The 20,281-nt window shown below is 35.8% G+C and overlaps 1 protein-coding gene across 1 annotated transcript in view; it reads left to right on the forward strand.

Annotated features, from left to right (window-relative positions):
* Nucleotides 1-20,281, forward strand: part of STK3 (serine/threonine kinase 3) — a 310,806-nt gene that overhangs the window by 176,539 nt on the left and 113,986 nt on the right. The window contains exons 7-8 of the mRNA XM_024756626.1: nt 4,290-4,427; nt 14,065-14,190. Of these exons, the coding sequence (XP_024612394.1) occupies nt 4,290-4,427; nt 14,065-14,190 (264 nt within the window). The remainder of the gene's footprint in view (nt 1-4,289; nt 4,428-14,064; nt 14,191-20,281) is intronic.

The following is a 20,281-nucleotide window of genomic DNA, read 5'->3' on the forward strand; positions in this document are numbered from 1 at the left end:
TGCTCAAGAAATGTGTCTTATTTTAGAATCTGTAACACAAAGTTATATATGTAATGGGGACCATCAGCTAAAGTAGATAATTGAGCCAGGCTAGATGGGGCCCATGTAGAAGGGAGAGCATACATCAAGAGGCCTCTGCTTATCAGCTTGATTCCAGCAGATTTTTTTTTTTTACATCTTTATTGGAGTATGATTGCTTTACAATGGTGTGTTAGTTTCTGCTTTATAACAAAGTGAATCAGTTATACATATACATATGTTCCCATATCTCTTCCCTCTTGCGTCTCCCTCCCTCCCACCCTCCCTATCCCACTCTTCTAGGTGGTCACAGAGCACGAGCTGATCTCCCATTCCAGCAGATTTTTACCTTGTGGGACTATGAGCTAGATGTTGCCTGAACAAAAGGTATCCACTGATGCTATCTAGCTTGTGGCCTCTCAGTTTGCTGTTTCTTTAATAGAACCTAGGAACACACAGAAAATACTTGGTACCTACTTGTATTTTGGTAGATGCTTATTGTGTCATAAAACTGGCTACACTGCTTTTGAAGGACTACCTTAGGTGTCATATGTGTAATATGATGTAAGATGTATACGAATGTTCTATTAAGGGATTTTCTCTTTTTCAAAGAAGATGAGTACACTAATAAAGAGATTAACTCTTACCCTAGAATCAGCAGATTTGGATATTGAATATTCATTGCTTTGTCCACAGAAGATCCTTTGGCTCACTTTCCAAGTTATAAACCAGTGATAACCCATTGTAGTAAACTACTGCATATTCTGAGGGCTCTCAAAAGAATGATGTAGTAAACTGTTAGAATACCTGAATGCTGTGCAATTAATGTGTCTATTTTTTATTTCTTGAATTCCAGAGTAAGCTTTTGTTTTTCCTTTTCTCTAGCCCCCCAAACAATGTTGTTAGGATGTACTCTTGGTTCTTCTTTTGTAGTGTCTCATACCTTATTTCTTCTGTTTCATTCCTGTAGATACCATCCTAGTTTAAACTTTTTATTGCTCATCCTGGGACATCTACACTAGCCCCACAGTGCCTTTTCTATTCCGTATTTAGAGTATCTCCAGGTTTGTCTGTTTTTTGTTAATCCTTTTCTTAGGTCGTAAACAAACTCTGATTAAAGGCAAAAACATAAGACACACACATGCACACACACACACCAGAAAAAAAGACTTCTTTCAGTTGTGCACTTTCTTGATGACCAAACTCCATGTGCTTCATTGCCCCTTCTAATCTTATCATTTCTTAGTCCCTTATAAGATAGTCAGCTTGTTCTCTGCTCCTCCCAATAGCTTTATTTCACTCTCTCACTTTTCCTTATGCTATTTCTTCTAAGGGGAATGACCTCTCTCCTTGATGCCTTATATCATTTCTTTTATTATTGTACTATTCTTTAAATCTTTTACTGTTCTTTCATTACCAGACTAGGTTAGAAGTTTCTAAAGGGTAGTGACTGTATTTCCTGCTGCATCTTTGAACTCCATATAATGTCTAATACCATGCTTTGTGTGTAGCAGGCATTCAACTAATATTCCTGAACTTGATTAGTGCTTTATATTTTCCCTCCTTCATTTTTCTTTATTGTGGTAAAATATACAAAACATAAAATTAACCCTTTTAACCATTTTTTAGGTATACAGTTCCATAAAATCAAGTACATTCTCATTGCCATACAACCATCACCAACCATCCCTCTCCAGAGCCTTTTCATCTTCCCCAGCTGAAATTCTGTGCCTGTTGAATGCTAACTCCCCACTTCCCCCTTTCTCACAATCCCTGGCAACCACCATTCTACTCTCTGTCTCTATGAACTTGACTACTCTAGGAGCCTCACTATAAGAAGAATCATGCAATATTTGTCCTTGTGCAACTGGCTTATTTCAGTCAGCATGAAGTCTTCAAGTTTATGCTATAGCATGTGTCAAATTTTTCTTCCTTTTTAAGGTTTAATAATATTCCATTGTATGTGTATATACAATATAAACACCACATTTTGTTCAGCCCTTCCGTCTGTCGTGGGTTGCCTCTTTACTCCGTTGATAGTATCCTTTGATGCCTGAAACTGTTAAATTTTGATGAAGCCCAATTTATTTTTTCTTTTGTTGCCTTGATTTTTGGTGTTATATCCAAGAAATCATTACCATATTCAGTGTCATGAAGCTTTCCCCCTATGTTTTCTTCTAAGGGTTTTATAGTTTTAGCTCTTACTGTTAGGTTGTTGATTTGGGTTAATTTTTGTATATGGTGTAAGTAAGAGTCCAAATTCATTTTTATTGTATGTGAATATAACTAGTCTTCCCAGCACCATATGTTGAAAAGACTGTATTTTCTCCACTGAATAGTCTTTCCCTCATTCGTATGTCATTGAATGAGCTTCAACTTTAGTGTCACTGCTGTGACTGTAATAGGTTTTAAGATCTTTCCTGTCACTGTCTTGTCTTAAAGGCTTAAAACTTGCTTATGCTTTCTTCACTCGGAAGTAAAAGAGGAGGACCAGGGAAGATGTATACATTGAAAACAGAACCATCATCTATCATCTGTCTGTCCTCTTATTAACTGCTTGTTTAGATAGAGTAACCCTCTTTGTTCTGTACCTCACCTTCCTGAAACATAGTCAAAACATTAGAATACTTTGCTAGTCTGAAATTTTAAGTCACTTAGCCTTTCTGGACTTTTGATTCCTTTTCTGTTAAATGAGAAGATTGAGCTAAATGATCTCTCATGTGTCTTTTGCTATAAAAATTTTGTGATACTTGTGAATGGCTTTTGAACAGTTAGTAAAAATTCAATGGAGAGTAGAACAGTTTTATTATACCAAAGGAATACATTAAACTTGGTATCCCCAAGAATATATTATCTTTATTACTTTGTCTACAGTTTTGGTATTTTCTCCATATACGAACAGAAGTTTTAAACATAGCTATGATGAGTTTCTTTCAATGGTAAAACACTTAGTTTCTAAGTATTTCTGTGGTTTGTAGTATTGCCGTCTTTATTTTCTTTATGCATTAAGGAGAAGGGACATAAGTTCAGGTACATGAAATTTGCATGAAGAAAGAGGACCAGCAACCAGGTGAAAAACTGAGCTAGAACAGAGACAGACACCTCTCTTCTGGAAAGTCAGAGAATACTGAAGTCTAGAAAGGGGTTTTTTGGATGCTTCACCCCTGAATACATCTTTGAGAGGCCCATGTCTGTATACTGTGTATGCATATATTAATTGATTGCCAAAAAGCCATTTTTTTCCTCATGTCACCTGTAGTGTTGATTGTGTAATTAAACTTACCTATTAAACTACCGTTAGTTATAATATGATTGAGTTCATTTTACTTTATAAAATTTTTGTCATTGCTGTTTGTCTCTTGTCTTTTTATAACATTATGTGGAAATGAAAATGATGATAGCTAACATTTGTTGAGTGCATGATACATTTGTTTTAACTTTATTATTGTTTTCATATCTTTTCAAAGAAAATGATATTTTAGTGATGGTATTTTATCAGGAACTATTCTAGAGCCCAGGAGAGTAGTTAATTCATTACATACAATGATTTCCTAACAACATTAGGGATTAATTCTGTCAGTCAAAAAAAGGTGACTGGGTAGCTATGAAGACAAGATGACACAGAAACTTTGTAAAGTTTTTGAATTTTGAACTCTCTGAATGTATTATCATTAGTACTAAGTTATTAATACCAAATTAAATCATTAGTGATAAAGTGATATATTACCTTTAAAACTTTTCATTCGGAATCCTGACTCATATATTTAGAAAGAGAAATAAAAATCTTGCCTCTGTCAAGTATTATTTCAAATCACAGCAGTAATGATATTTATACTTAAGTATTCTGGATTGCAGAAGCAAGCTAGACTGCTGCTAGGCATTCTGAACAGCAGTACTAAAAACCTGAAATGGGAAGCAAATCTGGCATGCAATAGCAAAAGTGGGGGATATATCTGTTTAACCAGAGAACGTCCTTAGTTTGGTAAAAGGGTTAGAAATGCAGTCTACTTTGGAGACTGATTAAAAATGATAAAATAAAGAATGATGTGCTCAATGAGCTGCAACTCAAATAGAGGAAATTTAATGGGAAGTGATTACATTAGTAGCAGATGGGCTTGCTTCCTGAATTGCAATTTTACTGGAAATCCTAGAACAGCTTAAATTTGTTTTTCACATTTAGAGTCTGATAAAAAGATAGATTAAAGAGATTTGTTTATTTGGTGTGTTATTGTGATTCTTACCGTGTCTTTTGGATACTTCATTTTTACCAGGCTATTTTTATGATTCCCACAAACCCACCACCAACATTCAGGAAGCCAGAACTTTGGTCTGATGATTTCACCGATTTTGTTAAGAAGTGCCTAGTGAAGAATCCTGAGCAGAGAGCTACTGCAACACAACTTTTACAGGTCAGTGCTTGTGTCTCTAAGGGGAGGATATTTTCTTTACACCTTTTAGCTTTCTGACATTGACCAGAATTGAGTTTCATTAACTGATTTATTTATTTATTTTTTCATTAACTGATTTCTAAAGATGAAAACCTCCCAAGAAATATGGATTGATTTAGAGAGAGACCTACAGACACACACACCATTCTTCTCCTGTATGTTCTTTTTCTCTCATTTTTTTCTTTTGTTTTCCAAGTTCAATCTTCTCTCCGCCCCCCTTTTTAATTTTTGTTGTCAATTCTTTCCTCCTAAAGTTGTGTTAAAACTAAACTTCCATAGGGTTCTCATTTCAGATATGAGTTCTCATTTCCATTATTACTGTTTCTTATGTTTTTCTTCCTGATGTATTATTCCTTGACCCAGCATTTCTTCTTTGACTTTTTGCTCTATAAGATACATAAATGCAAGATTCCTGAACTCCTTGTGAAGATCACATGTTATAAATACTGGTTACAAGATGACTTAAATGAAGAGTTTCAGTGTCCCTGTACAACTTGACTTTGTATCCAGAGTGTCAGGAGGTTTTTTTTTTTTTTAATCTGCTTTGACATTAAATGCAAATAGAAATAATTTAATACTTTTAATAAGTATTTCTGAGTCTTTACTTTCCCAGTAGAACTGGCTTAGACCTCTAAGCTATGATAACTGTACATGTTAACAAAACTTGATATTTGGAAAATAATTCTTCTTGTTAAGTGACAAAAGGATTAAAAACATAGTTATAAAAAGTGATTTTTCCATGGTACCATTTTTAAAAAAAGGACTTGTTGAGGGATATAAGAAGCAGGCTCTTAAATGTAAGGTTTATTGTTATGAAAATTTAACTTAATCTCCATGGAAGGCGATTTAGCAATATCTGTCTAGAATAAAACACCATATATTCTTTGACCCAGCAATTACTTTTCTAGAAATTTACAGAGAAATTTAACCATGTGTGAAATAACATATGTGTAAAAGTCTTCATAAAACAATGTAACGGCAAAAGATTGGAAACAACATAAATATAAACAAGCAATTTGAGGTCCATTGAGGGGAGTGATTGGCAAAATACACACATCTACACACACATATATGTATATATACATATGTCAATGCTTATCGTGGAGTAGCTCTAGAAAAATAAGCAAGAAACTGCCTCCAGAGAAGGTAACTATATGGCTGACAAGAGTGGGATGGAGACTTACTTTTTGCTGAAGGCTCTCTTTGAGCCTTTTGGGTTTTGTGTTATGTGCAAATATTACCTTACAAAAGTTACTTAGTTGAAACATTTATTTTGAAATATTGTCCGCACTTCAAAGGAATTTTAAGCACATAAATCAAGGACGTATTGCTTTTGTTATTGTATTGACTGTCTAAATTATTCAGCCCTAAAGAAGTCAAGAAAGAAGCGGGGAGGGGAAATAACAGAAAAAGTGGGACAAATAGTACAAAATCTGATGATGATAAAGTAAATCCAAATGTATCTGATTTCTGGTTTTTGGATAATTTAACCAATATTTCTTTCTAGTCTTTCTTCCATAATCTTTTCTAATCTTTTTAAAGAAATTCTGTGTTTAGCCTAGAGTTTTTAGGGTGGAAAAGCATTTAAGAACTATTCTAGTAAAATTTCCTAATTTTGTTTATGAGAGTACCGAAGCCCAGAAAGGTTCAGTGATTCACTGAAGGTCACGCAGTGATTAAGGGATTCTTCTAGGTTTATCCCACTTGTCCTCCAGCCCCACTTGTCACCGTTTCTCCATTCTGCTTTTTACCCAGGAAGTTGACCTGTATGAACTACATTAGGAAGCTCTGTTACCCTCTGGCTTCTAGTTGGGTTTGGCCCAAGTATTTTTCTTTATAATAAGGGCAAACAGTGCAACTGGTTTTGTATAGTGCTTATGAGCCAATAATTGTTTTCTTGATTTTTAAAAACTTTTTCTGTTGTGCTGTTGTTGACCATGGAGGCCCTCTGTTATAATGTGGTATCCTCGTCTGGCCTCTTAATTGACCTCTTTCTTGACCTCCCCTTTTTTCCCTTTATAAATACTGAAATAATAGACTTGTAGTTCCTTATACAAATCATGCTTTTTCAATCCTCTATACATTTTTTCATGGTGTTTCTCCCACCCCCCACTTGCTAGTTTAAAGACTGCCTTTACCAACAGGCTTCTTTTTACTCATTGTCTCACTGTTTCTAATTCAAATTAGGTACTCCTCCAGAAAGCCTTGCCTTCATCTTTGTTCAGGCCAGTTGTTCCTCTGTGTTCCCATAAGCACCCTGTGCATATCATTTACCATGTTAGAATCAAATAACTTGTTTCTGTCTCTTTGTCCTAGATTGTAACTAATTCAGGGTCAGGGGCTATATGCCTTTTGGAAGGGGATTACTTTTGCACTCCTAGTACCTAGTGCTTAATACATGTGTATTGAATTCAATATGTGTTTATTTAAGATAACAAACTTCTGATTTTAAAAGCTTTTTAGATAGGATTATTATCTGTTGTCTCATTAGTGTCTCATTAGATGCCTTAGAGTTTTATTTTGCTGGATGTCTGGAAGCCATTCTGGCTCTTAAAAGACTTTCACATGTGTCTTATATAAGTTAAATTATATTTTAACTTTAAGAATACAGTCTTATTACCAAGTTTTAATGGACATTTGGCTATAATCTACATGTATAGATTTTACTATATTGATTTCTAGACTTTGATAAAGTTTCTAACGAGGAATTCGTGCTGAATTTTTTATAGTGGTTTATTTTCTGACATAAGATAGATAATTGTGTAAGTTTAAAAGAATTGTAGACTGAGACTGAAAGGATCCTTTGAGATTATTGAGTTGAACTCTTAGTAGTTTTTGAAAGATGAGGATATTGAATCCCCAGGGACAAGGTTCAAGTTCAGCCTAGTGCCACTAGAGCTCCTGATCTGGAAATGTTCCTTGTACCTTCTGGTGGGTAGCCTAAAACCTGAAAGTCAGCTCTTGCCCTAGTCTGGCCTTCTAGAAGAATGAGATCTGCCATTATTCGAATTAACCCATGGGCTTTGCTGGAACAGCTGGTGTCATGGTCACTCTGTGAACTCCCATGGCATATGACTTATTCTTCATTTTACCAGATCAAGTGAGGAGTAGAAACTTTATCTATCTCACTGTCCTTCCCATTTATAATATAATTATCTTTAATACTTCCTCTTCATAATTGAGATCCATATCAAAGTGTTACAGTATTTGTTTTAACCTTTAAACCAGGGGTCCCCAACCCCCAGGCCGCAGACCAGTACTGGTCCGTGGCCTGTTAGGAACCAGGCTGCACAGCAGGAGGTGAGTGGCGGGCGAGTGAGCGAAGCTTCATCTGCCGCTCCCCATCGCTCCCCATCGCTCACATTACCGCCTGAGCCATCCCCGCCACCCATGGAAAAATTGTCTTCCATGAAAACGGTCCCTGGTGCCAAAAAGGTTGGGGACTGCTGCTTTAAACGATCGAGAAAAGAGAATAAGGGAAATCTATTATATTGTGTTTAACCCATTTTTGCTCTTTCCAGTGTTCTTTCTCCTAATGTTCCAAAGTTCCTTCTTTTGTTACTTTCTTTTTGTTTTAGCCATTCATTTAGGGTAGGTCTGTGGTAACAAATTCTCTTAGTTTTCCTTCATCTGAGGATGTCTTATTTCCTCTTCATTCCTGAAGGATATTTTCACCGGCTATAGAATTATTCGTTGACAGTTCTTTCAGTACTTGGAAACTGTTGTGCCACTGTCTTCTGACATCCATGGTTTCTTATGCGAAATCTACAGCCATTTGAATTGTTTTACCCCTTGATCATTTCAAGATGAAATGATCTTTGTCTTTATTTTCAGAAGTTTAATTATGATGTGCCTTGGTATGGCTTTCTTTGGGTTTATACTTTAGTTTAGAATTTGTTCAGCTTCTTGAATCTGTGGGTTTATATCTCTTGCCAATTTTGGGAAGTTTCCAGTCATTATTTTTTCAAACACTTTTCAGCCCTACCCTCTTCTATCTTTCTAGAACTCCATTGACACAAATGTTAGATTTTTTTAGTCCCACAGATTCCTGAGGTTCTGTTCATTTATCTTGCAGTTTAGTTTCTCTCTGTTGTTCATATTGTGTAATTTCTACTGTTCCATATTTTGATTCACTGAATCTTCCCTCAGTCCTCATTCTGCTGTTGAGCCAGCCCATCCATCAGGTTTTCATTTTTGTTATTATATATTTTAGTTCTAAAATTTTCATTTGTTTCTTTTTTATATCTTCTAATTCTTTGCTGAGACTTTCTAATTTTTCATGTGTTTACAAGCATGTTTGTAATTGCTAATTGAGGATTTTTATGATGACTGCTTTAAAATCCTTGCTGGATAATTCTGATATCCATGTCATCTTGATGTTGGTATCTATTGATTGGATTTTCCCATTTAAGTTGAGATTCTCCTGCTTCTCGTTATGATGAGTGATTTTCAGTTGAAACCTGGGCATTTTGGGTATTATGAGACTCTGGATCTTACTTAAATTTTCTGTAATAAGTGGAGTCCTCTAACATGGCTTCAGTGGGGTTGAGGGGCACCACCTCATTTCTGACAGGTAGCATTAGAAGTCCAGGTCCCCAGCTTGGTCTCCTTTGACATGTAGGGTGGGGGAGGGGTTCCTTATTACCACTGTACAGGGGTGAGAACTCAGGTTCCCTCAGTGGCCTCTTCTGGCACTGCAGGGCCTCAGTATAGCTGGGTGGTGATGAAAGTTCTGATTCTTCACTAGGCCTCCTCTGATCCCACTCTAGCAGAGAGGGAGGTGGGGTTTCTTTACTACTGCCTGGTAGCAGTATAAGTCCAGGCTTTCTTGTGATCTCCACCGACACTCCCCACTGGGGGTGGGGAGCGCTTTTTATACTGCCTGGTATAGATGAATGCCCTAGCTTAACATTTGGTTTTCTCTGATACCACTGCAGTGAAAGGATTGGATAGCCTCCAGAAGGTAGAAGTCTAGGTTCCCCACCCAGCCTTTGCTGGTTAGGGTGGGGCATGTGCTTTCTCTCTGGTGTTTGGGTGGAGTAGAATGGTGATTGTCTAAAAGAGAAGGTGGCACACTGGCTAGCTGTCCCTTTCCTGATCCTTTGGCTCAAGAGAGCAGGCTTTTGTAGGAGCTTTTTTAGTTTGTATCCATTGGTGTTTCTGGGTTGCTGGCTTCTCCAATAACCAGTCTGGGATAAATGAGGTAAAAAAAAAGCCCATGGACTCACAGCTGTGTCTTTCCTTTGGTCCTCTGGTCCCTAGTTAATCTGCCACCTTTCAGTGTCTTCCTGTGTTTGTTTTATCGTCCAGGGTTTTAGCTATACTTTAATGGAGAGGTATAGGGGAAAATATGACTGCTCAATTTGTCCACAAGCAGAAGTCTGTTCTTCAGTTCACTTTAAACTCTTGTTTTCTCAACTTTTATGAAGAAATAAGTTATTTGAATTCTTTCAGTTCAGAAATTGATCATTCAGAACATGAACAAAATTTAAGAGGAAATGGTTCAAATTTTAAAAGAATAAATCTTCAAACAGCCTTACTCTTTAAAATACATGACCAAGAATGTGATAGGTTGATTTTGGGTATTCTTTGTCTTATCATTAGTTCAGGTGGTTTAAGAATTCTTGCCCTTTTTTAGTTTATATTTTAGTTTACTCTTTTTTTTTTTTTTTGTCCACACCACTCGGCTTGTGGGGTCTTAGTTACCAGGGATCGAGCCTGAGCCCTTGCAGTGAAAGCGCCAAGTCCTAACCACTAGACCACCAGGGAAATCCTAGGTACATTTAGAAATAGTGAAACTATATTGCCTTTTGGAATTTGGTGTGTTTACCTTTTTTTTTAAATTGATATTCTTTTTAAAACTCTTCATATAATTACCTTCTTGTCTGACATAGATGTTAAATTTTTAGTTCATTTATGTTTTTTTCCCTTCATTTTATGGCGCTGGATTGAAGAAATATTCTTCTGTATTACCCTCTAGTTCTTTTATATTTCCATTTTCTTGTGACTTTTAACTTCTTCATCTATCTGGCATTTATTTTGATATTTCTGTGGTAAAGATCTAGTCTAATTCTACCCACCCCACCCCCCCAAAAGAAAAAAGAAACAGCAGGCAATAAGTATTTTTTCCTCACTGATTGGAATTGCTGCCTTCGTAATATGCCAGCTTATTTCGTATGTTATATTCTATTTCCAGTCATTAAATTCTGTTTTGTTGTTCTTTCCATTCTTATGCTGGTACCACATGCTTCTCTAGGCATTTAACAAAAAGATGTAACTTCTGTTTATTGATTTTTCTGCTAACTCAGTCTGATTACATTATGCACATCACTTTATTCTTTACTTTTTACCTGTTTTATTTCTCAGTGACTGAAAAGGAATATTAATACCTCCTATTCTTATTTAGATCAACTTCTTATGTCTCTATTTTTGTTACACATAATGCTGTACTAATATATTGAGTTTATAACTATAATATCTTTCTTTGTATTATGTCCCTTATTAATATTATATGACTCTTCCTTCATTCATTATTTTTTCCCTTCAATTCTGCTTTTTTTGATGTTAGTCTTGATATTATTTTATGTTTGACTAATATTTCATTGCCTATCCTTGACTTTTAACCTAAGTTCTTTTTAGTATGCCCCTGCAGAAATATAATTTGGATTTATTTTATTAAGTATATCTCATATAGAAAGCATGTAGCTGAATTTATCTTATGAACTAAGTGTCTTTTAGTACTTAACTAAAATACTGCTTAATAAATGGAAATTCAACCCATTTATTTACATTGGTTTATAGTAATAATATTCCAGTCACAGTTGCCATGATTTTTTTTTTTGCCACCTCGTTTTCTCTGTTTTTTGTTGTTGTTGTTCTGTTCTTTTTTATGTTGCTTTGCATTTTAAAATTTTACTACCAGCTACTTTTAAAAAGTCTTTAAAAATATTCTTTAAAAATCTGCCAATGTGTCTGATAAAACTTCTCTTCTGATTATCAAGAATGCTCTAATCGAATGGCCTTGTTCTCAAAGTACCCTTTTAACTTTATTAGCCAGTTCCTCTTTGTTGGTCAGAACCATGCCTGTAGCAGTTATGTAGGGAAAACATGAGTACAAATGAAGTAAGACATACTGAGATTTTGAGATTAGGAATGTTAAGCTCTATAGACTAATGATAGCATAACACTGTTTAGTGAGTTCACAGTGAGCTGCATGAAAGTAAGTTTGCAGTAGACTGGATGTGTACTTTGGCATTTAGCTGCTGCATAGCACAAGGCGATCAGCTCAGTGCTTTGTGATGACCTAGAGGGGTGGGATAGGGAGGGTGGGAGGGGGCCTCAAGAGGGAGGGGATATGGGGATATATGTATATATATAGCTGATTCACTTTGTTATACAGCAGCAACTAACACAACAATGTAAAGCAGTTAAAGATATATTAAAAAAACAAACAAACTGTGGCTTGGAGGAATGGCTCATAATTTTTCCTGAGAAGATAAAGTATAATACAATTTGAGATTTCTGTTCCTTAGTAAAGAGGTGCAATTCTACTGGTTCCCAGTTTTTGCTGTGTTGGTCTTCCTTCACTTCTGTTAATATATAGTCACTAAATCCTTCTTAAGAGTTCTTCCATCAGATTCAGTATTTCCTCTTGACTGTGGCAGCTGTTTTTTTAATCCAGGTTCTTAATAATTTGCACCTGTATTGCAGTTTCACCCCATCTTATTTCATTTCTAAACTCTACTGCAAGATTACACTGTCACAGACATTCTTTTCCTTACACCATTCTCTTGTTTGTGTACTTAAAGGGATTGTCAAGCAAAATTCAAGTATCTCATTCTGAGTGTTTATCCCTCTTGTCCCACTGTTACCTGTATCTAAACTCACAGGACAGCGTTTCTCTAAGCAGTGTTTCTGTTTTGGCTAGATAGGTCTTCCTATGGTGTTCTAACATACATCCCCTATCTGTGTTTTTTCATATTGTGCATAGTTTTCCTTCTCCCTAAAATGGTCTGATTCTTCTCTGTGAGACATCTGAGATTACATCACCTCTTCTTTTACTTTTACATCTCTTAATCATATAGACTGTGCTAAATCATCATTAATGTAACTTGTATGTCACATTGTAATTTTTTTATGTGTTTGTCTTTTGTTTCTTATTCCAGATAATAAGTTCCTTAAGGGCAAAGATCATTTCTTCAATTAGTATTAATTTTTGTGACCTTTTTACCATTGTTTCTCAGAATTTTTCACAGTAGTACTGGGATTTCTTCCTTCTTGCTCTCCACCATCCTCTAGGGCACTGTCTTTGTCTGTTTCCCAGCATAGCAGAAAGAGAAGAAATCACAGAAGAGTGCACAGTCTCGGTGTTTTAAGGCCCAGATCAGGGAGTGGAACACAACGCAGGCACTCACACTTCATTGGTGAGAACTTAATCACAACCAACTGAAAGGGAGACTGAGAAATGTAGGATGTAGCTGGGTAGCCATAGGTCCAGCCACAACTGTATTTTGGTGGGTGACTAGGACTCTCTACCACAGGTATGTTGATAGAACTTAATTTATCTGGTGATCAGTTTATAACTGCTATAAAAGAATTTATTAGTTCTTTGTCATCGATGCTAGAATTTCTGTAATCAGGTAAAATTCTTACTCATAGTTTTCCCAAATGGTATGTTCACCATTTTAAAGCCTCTTACAAATGTCTGTAATTTCTTCTTAGCACTAGAATTTTTTTTATCTTTAAGAATATTTTTGTGTTGTATTGATCTTTATGAAAATAACTCAGATGGCTTTCTACTGATATATAATTGTGAAAATTACATTTTGAAGCTGTATTGCTGCTTCAAAATATGGTTATCTATTCCAAATTGTACTTTTAACCTTTCCCTCTGCTTTCTCTCATGTTACTCCTCTGAATTAAAAAGTCATCAAACACCCAGGTATTTTCTGGTGGTTTCACTTCTGTTTATCAGAATTGTAACAAACTCAGATGTTTTAGCTAGATCAGGGTGGTATAGAAGTGAAGCAGTACTTATTTTCTGAAAAATATTTTTCTCTTATTGCTATTTTCTACTTCTCCCTTGGAAATGATTACATTATTAAAGACATAATAAATAGAAAATATGTAAAAGAAGTAAAATAAATAGTTACCCTCCTTTTGACTACTGATTCTGGCTGTCAGCTTGTTAAGATTAATTAAAATTTGTAACAATACCAAAATCATTTTATTTTTATATGTAATTTAATCACCACTCTTTAAAAAAATTTTTTTTTGTCTTTTTTACTACCTAATCTGCCTAATCTGTACTTCCTTTGGACAATTATATCTGTAAGGGGAATGTAGTTTTATTAACAGGATTACATTTTTGTGTGTATGCTTTAATGGTTTTTTAAAAACTTGTAAACCTGAAAGTAAAATCTTTATTTCTAAAGCAGTTGAAATGTTCTCTGTTCTTAACCTATACATTTAATTCTGGATAAAGGACCAATCATTGAAGCCTATGCTCTTGGTTCACATTTACGTGTTGTTTTAATGTTTTAAAGATGTAATTCAGAGAAACCATTTGAATTTATACCATTGAATTTTACTTTTCTAGCACCCTTTTATCAAGAATGCAAAACCTGTATCAATTTTAAGAGACCTGATCACAGAAGCCATGGAGATCAAAGCTAAAAGACATGAAGAACAGCAGCGAGAATTGGAAGAGGAAGAAGAAAATTCGGTTCGTAATTACCCTAAAAAAGTTGATCTTTTTCTTCTGAGTCGAGAATGTCCTATAATTTTGGGTTTTTTCTTTAAATATATCATTAGCACTTTCTGTTTTATTGTACAAGTGAAGTATGTTTGTTCATTAAATCTCAAAATATATTTCGTTTTATTAAATGATGTCTTTTCTGATGTCTTAAGAATTAGTGATTAATGGGGAATGTAAGGTTAATATAATAGGCTTATATAGCACCTGGTATCTAGTTGACACTGAGATGTGTTTGTTGAATAAATATTGTCTTGGATTTGGTCAATTTTATGTCATATCTTCTGGAACTTACTTTTAACTGGTCATCAGTTATGCTGTAGATAGAATACCACAGTAGAAGATGAGTTACTAGAGAAAGCAGGAGGGACATAAAAGGACCAGCTTATTACATTTACGTTCTATTAGTGCATCAATGCATTTTAATAAAGTAAAAAATTATATCTATGTATCACATTTTATAGTGTCTAATGTTTTTATGCTTCACTGACGAGTTTTTCCTTGTTTTAAATTATAATATTTTTTTCTGGTTAAGGATATAGAGATGAATACCTCTTGGTATTCAGTTAGTCATTAAATCTGAAAACACAGATATTTTATTTTTATACTGACTGGAAATGTCTTTGATGACATCATCTATATTTTCCCATAGAAGTTTTTTTTTTTTAATCTTACAGTTTTTGTATACAAATCCTATTATTTTGCTAATTCAAATTTACTTTCAATTTCAGAGACTGGTTATCTAATCGGTATTTCTTTTGAAATTCTTTTACCCTTTTCACCAAGTATTTTTTAAAATATTTATTTATTTATTTGGCTGCGCTGGGTCTTAGTTGCGGCACACAGGATCTTTGTTGCCGTGTGCAGGATCTTCGTTGCGGCATGCAGGATCTTTAGTTGCGGCATGCGAACTCTTAGTTGTGGCATGTGGGGTCTAGTTCCCTGACCAGGGATTGAACCCGGGGCCCCTGCATTGGGAGCGTGGCCACTGGACCACCAGGGAAGTCCCTCACCAGGTATTAAACCTTGTGTCATATGGTAGCCCAGGACAAGGAGAAGTGCGCTTCTTTTCAGAGCTGATTTATAATCATTTTCTGTAGATATTTGGCTAAATCAGTTACTCATTTGGCAGTGACTGTGGATTGCCTGGTGAGACAGATGCTTTAAGCTTATATTCTAGATATAATTTTTTTGCCAGTGAATTCACCATTCAGAATTTTAAACAGCATCCTCATAAAGGTGTTTTTTCCATAAGTAATATGGGATGATGTAAAGATCTTGGTTCTTGTTCTCAAACGGTCTTATAGTTCCCACCCTGTGTGATAATAGTTTTCGGTCTCTCTCTACAAATGATCAAATTTGTAAATGTCAATTATTTTTTTTGTAGTTTCAAAAGCACTTTCAGAAGCACTTTTATCATATTATTTGATCTTTAAAGAAGATTGAAGATGTGTATATTATTATCTCATTTTGCAGTTGACTGAAATTAAATTAGGAGTGAAGTCATTTACCAAAATTCACAGAACTGGTGAGGAGGGCTTCCCTGGTGGCGCAGTGGTTAAGAATCCACCTGCCAATGCAGGGAACATGGGTTTAAGCCCTGGTCCGGGAAGATCCCACATGCCACAGAGCAGCTAAGCCTGTGCGCCACAACTACTGAGCCTGTGCTCTAGAGCCCGTGTGCCACAACTGCTGAGCCCACATGCCACAACTACTGAAGCCCGTGTGCCTAGAGCCCATGCTCCGCAACTAGAGAAAGCCAGTGCACAGCAACAAAGACCCGATGCAGCCAAAATTAATTAATTAATATTAAAAAACAAAACACAAAAAAACTGGTGAGGAAACAAGAATAAAACTACGTATTTTACTTTTAAGCTTCCATCCTCCTTCATTAAGACTTTATGCTCACTTTTCAATCAAATATTTATTAGTATTTATAAAAATAAACATCACTGGATTTTCAGAATTACGTACTTTGATAAGATTATGTTCTCAAAAAGTCTAGTCTTTGCCCCTCTGGGGTGGTACCCAGTGGTTTTCTTTCACCTTACGTAAGCTTCTCATGAGTGCTGGACTAATTAACTGCCTTTAATTAGCTGTCATTGGAGTAGTGACTATTTTTGCTTTGCTCTTATTTTCCTATACTTAATTATAGGTTGGTTTCCATTTTTTATGGATAAGGAACTATTGCTTACCCCAGAACTTACCAGTTTTTACTAAGTTTTAAAGACCTTGCTATAGTCATCTCAGTTACTTTCTGCCACTTTGGTGATCTCTTTCTTCACTATTTTCCTCTCCTTCACTGAGCTCCAGTCACACTGATCTTCTTTCACATTTTTTATTATTTTAACATGCCAATGACCTTTCCTTATGCAGGGCCTTTGCATGTGCCATTCCCACTGCTTGAAACATTCTTCTTCCTTAGAACTCTTTGAATGAGTAGGTTCTCGTCTTTCAGGCCTCAGCTTTAACTATTATATACTGCTAAAAATTAGCAGTTTAAAACAACATACATTTATTATTTCATGGTATCTGTAGATCAGTATTTCAGGAGTGGCTTAGTTGGATGATTTTGGCTCAGAGTCTCTTCTGAGGTTGAGGTTTAAGTGTTGGTCAGAGCTGCAGTCATCTGAAGGCTTGACAAGGAATGCAGTTCCCAGGTAGCTCACTCATATGGCTGTTGGCAGGCTGTCTCAGCTCCTGGCCATCTGGGCCACTCCATAGGACTATTTGAGAGTCTTCACAGTCTGGCAACTGGCTTTTCTTGGAGTGAGTGAGCCAAGAGTGAGAACAAAGAGGACATCTCAGTGCCTTTTATGACATCAGGAGTTGCACACTGTAAATTCTGCCACATTCTATTTGTTAAAAGAAGCTACTGGTCATAGAAAATGGTGGAGTAGGGAAATCTAAGAATCAGTGGCTCCACAGAAGCAACCATTAAGTTGGCAGAAACTGACAAGTCAAGCTTTTCAGAACACTGGAATCTAATAAAAAACTTATAGCAACCAGGGGAGTGCTTAATGAAGAAGCTTAAGAATGTTAAGTTTTGGTAAGAAAGTGTTGTGGCATTTTTGCTTTACATGCCTGCCATCCCCAATTTTTTAGCTCAGTGGCAGCCATGGGAACAGAGGGTGGAGGTTGGGGGCAGGGGAGAGGAGTAAGAACCTTACTTTCAAAAAATTGTGCTTTTGCATTTTGAGCTATCTGGCAGTTCCCTGTGGGGCTGGCACAGAGGCTTGCCTTTGTTTTGATCCCCTTAAGGTGGAGCAACTTCCTAGATGGTGTCTGTCCAAAACATCTAAATCTTCTAGAGTTAGTAAACAAGTTTAGCAAAGTTGCAGGGTACAAGATCAGCATACAAAAATCCATTATGTTTTTATGCACCAGCAAGGAACAACGCAAAAAGGAATTTAAGAAAACAGTTCCATTTACAATAGCATCCAAGAGAATGGAATACCTAAGAATAAATTTAGCCAAGGAGGTGAAAGAATTGTACAGTGAAAAATACAACACATTGCTGAAAGAATACCTAAATCAGTGGAAAAACATCCCATGTTCATTGATTGGAAGACTTAATATTGTTTAAATGGCAGTACTCCCCAAAGTGACTCACATATTCATCCAATCCCTATGGTCTTTTTTTGCAAAAAGGAAAAGCCAATCTTCAAATTTGTATGGAGGAAGGGGCCCCAAGTAGCTAAAACAATATTGGAAAAGAACAAAGTTGGAGGATTCACTTTCCAATTTCAGAATGTAATACAAAGCTACAGTAATTAAATCAATGTGGTTCTGGCATGAGGATTGACATATAAATCAATGGAATAGAATTGAGAGTCCAGAAATACACCCATACATCTATGACCAATTAATTTTCAATGAAAGTGTGGAGACCATTCAATGGAAAAAGAGAGGTCTTTTTAATGGATGGCGCTGAGACAGCTGGAAAGCCACATGTTAAAAGCGTGAGGTTGGACCCTTACCTCTTGTCATATACAGTGACCTTTTAATATAAGGTCTAATTGGATGAATCAGTGACCAAAATATAAGAGCTAAAAGTTTATCACTTTTCATGCTGTTACTAACACTCTCTTGAATGCTTCTAGCTTCTGCCCACTGCCCCGTTCCAAAGCCATCCCATTGTTTTAGGTATGTGTTACATAGTCTGGCGCACATTCAAGGTGTGGGGAATTAGGTTCTACCTTTTGAAGGGAAGACTGTCAAAATATTGTGGACAGATTTAAAAATCGCATCAGGTTTTTATGATTTCTTAGTTTTCAAATAAGCATTTATACTCTCTGGAACCAAGCTAGTGTTTCTGGATGAAACTATTATGTTGTTTTTTTGTTGTTTTAATTGAAATTGTAAGAAAAAATTAAGTCTTGACAGAGTCACACACTTTGAGCAGTGTTCACACTCTTTGCTTTAGATTATGTTCTCAGGCAGTAGTTTCTATCTTGAGGTCATTTTGTCATTTGTGCTCTGAATATAAATAAATATGCATATGCACAGACACATGCAATTTATAAGAACAATGAGATATGCAGAGAGGATCTGAAGCCCTCCTACAGTAAGAGTATGTTTCTACATTGCCATTCGTTTTTATCAAATTTTTAAATCAGTAGTCATGTTCTCTCAGAAACTTTTATTCACACTGAGGGCTGAAAATCTTACATAGAGTTTGTCTTCATACTGTTCATTCCTTTGGTATTCTCTTGCAAATTGACTTAAAATTGGATTACATATACAGTTTTAAAGTAAAACAGTCAAATTCTCATAGCTACATGTCTCTTAATGTTCATGGCCAAATTGTCATTAAAGTGATACTCTATTTTTCATAAGAGTCAAACATTTTCATAAAATTTGCATTTATTTCTGACTAAGTCAGTACAAAGTTGGACATAGTTTGTCTATATAAACTGTAGGCATACAGGACTTTTTCTTGTTCTCATTCAGATTATACTAATATATCTGTAGCATTCAAGGTGTGAGCATGCATTCTGGTAATTTATTAATTATACAATAAACAATACATCCCTATGTAGTTCTTCTTTAATTTATTATTATTTATTTTTTTGGCTGCGTTGGGTCTTTGTTGCTGTGCACGGGCTTTCTCTAGTTGCAGAGGACGAGCTCTAGGCACACGGGCTTCAGTAGTTGTGGCACGTGGGCTCAGTAGTTGTGGCACACAGGCTCTAGAGCACAGGCTCGGTAGTTGTGGTGCACGGGCTTAGTTGCTCCACGGGTATGTGGGATCTTCCTGGACCAGGGATCGAACCCGTGTCCCCTGCATTGGATTCTGAACCACTGTGCCACCAGGGAAATCCCCACTATGTAGCTCTTAAACTCTAATTCATCATTGATTTTTAAAAGATTAGTTTTAAGTTACTGGTATGGCTTATTAAAATATTATATAGGCACTTATGTTTAAATATTTACACAGTACAAGTTACTGCTTGCTGATTTTAAATAAAATAACAAGACAAACACTCCATACATGGTACACTGAATGATTATTTAAAAGTGTAATGGGTGATGTTAATAAATTGAATTTATAAGGCATAGAATGCACTATTGACAAGTGGTCATTTTTAAAGTAGATTAGAAGATTGATAAGGAGTTTGCAAGAATTGCTTCGTACTGGAGCTCAGGTGTTTCCCATGTCAATCACAATGTTAATTTAAGTAAAATACAAGGAGCTGAAAGATGTGGGAGAATGTTAAAGTAAGTAAAATGTTGAGCAAAAAGTGGGATACTTCTTGATGTTAGGTTTGCTTGAGAGCTTTTCACTTTTTTTTTTGAGAGCTTTTCACTTTTATGCATGTAATAGGCCTTTTATTTTCACTTTCGAAGGTGTCATTTTATTTCATATTAATTTAGTAATGATTCAAAGAGAAAGGTTTTGTCTACTAACTGGCTTTAGACCATGTTTTAGAGCTTCTGTCTTTGGAAAAGAAATGAGGACTTTCTGGTGATTTCTTTTCTGAACTTTTCTGGTCTGAACTCTGAACTTGTCAGGCTGCTGTCCTTAATGTCTGAGGGATGGCATATCCCCTCCAGTTGT

The sequence above is a fragment of the Neophocaena asiaeorientalis genome, unplaced genomic scaffold (assembly GCF_003031525.2).
Source record: "Neophocaena asiaeorientalis asiaeorientalis breed wild unplaced genomic scaffold, Neophocaena_asiaeorientalis_V1.1 scaffold29, whole genome shotgun sequence".
NCBI lineage: Eukaryota > Metazoa > Chordata > Mammalia > Artiodactyla > Phocoenidae > Neophocaena > Neophocaena asiaeorientalis.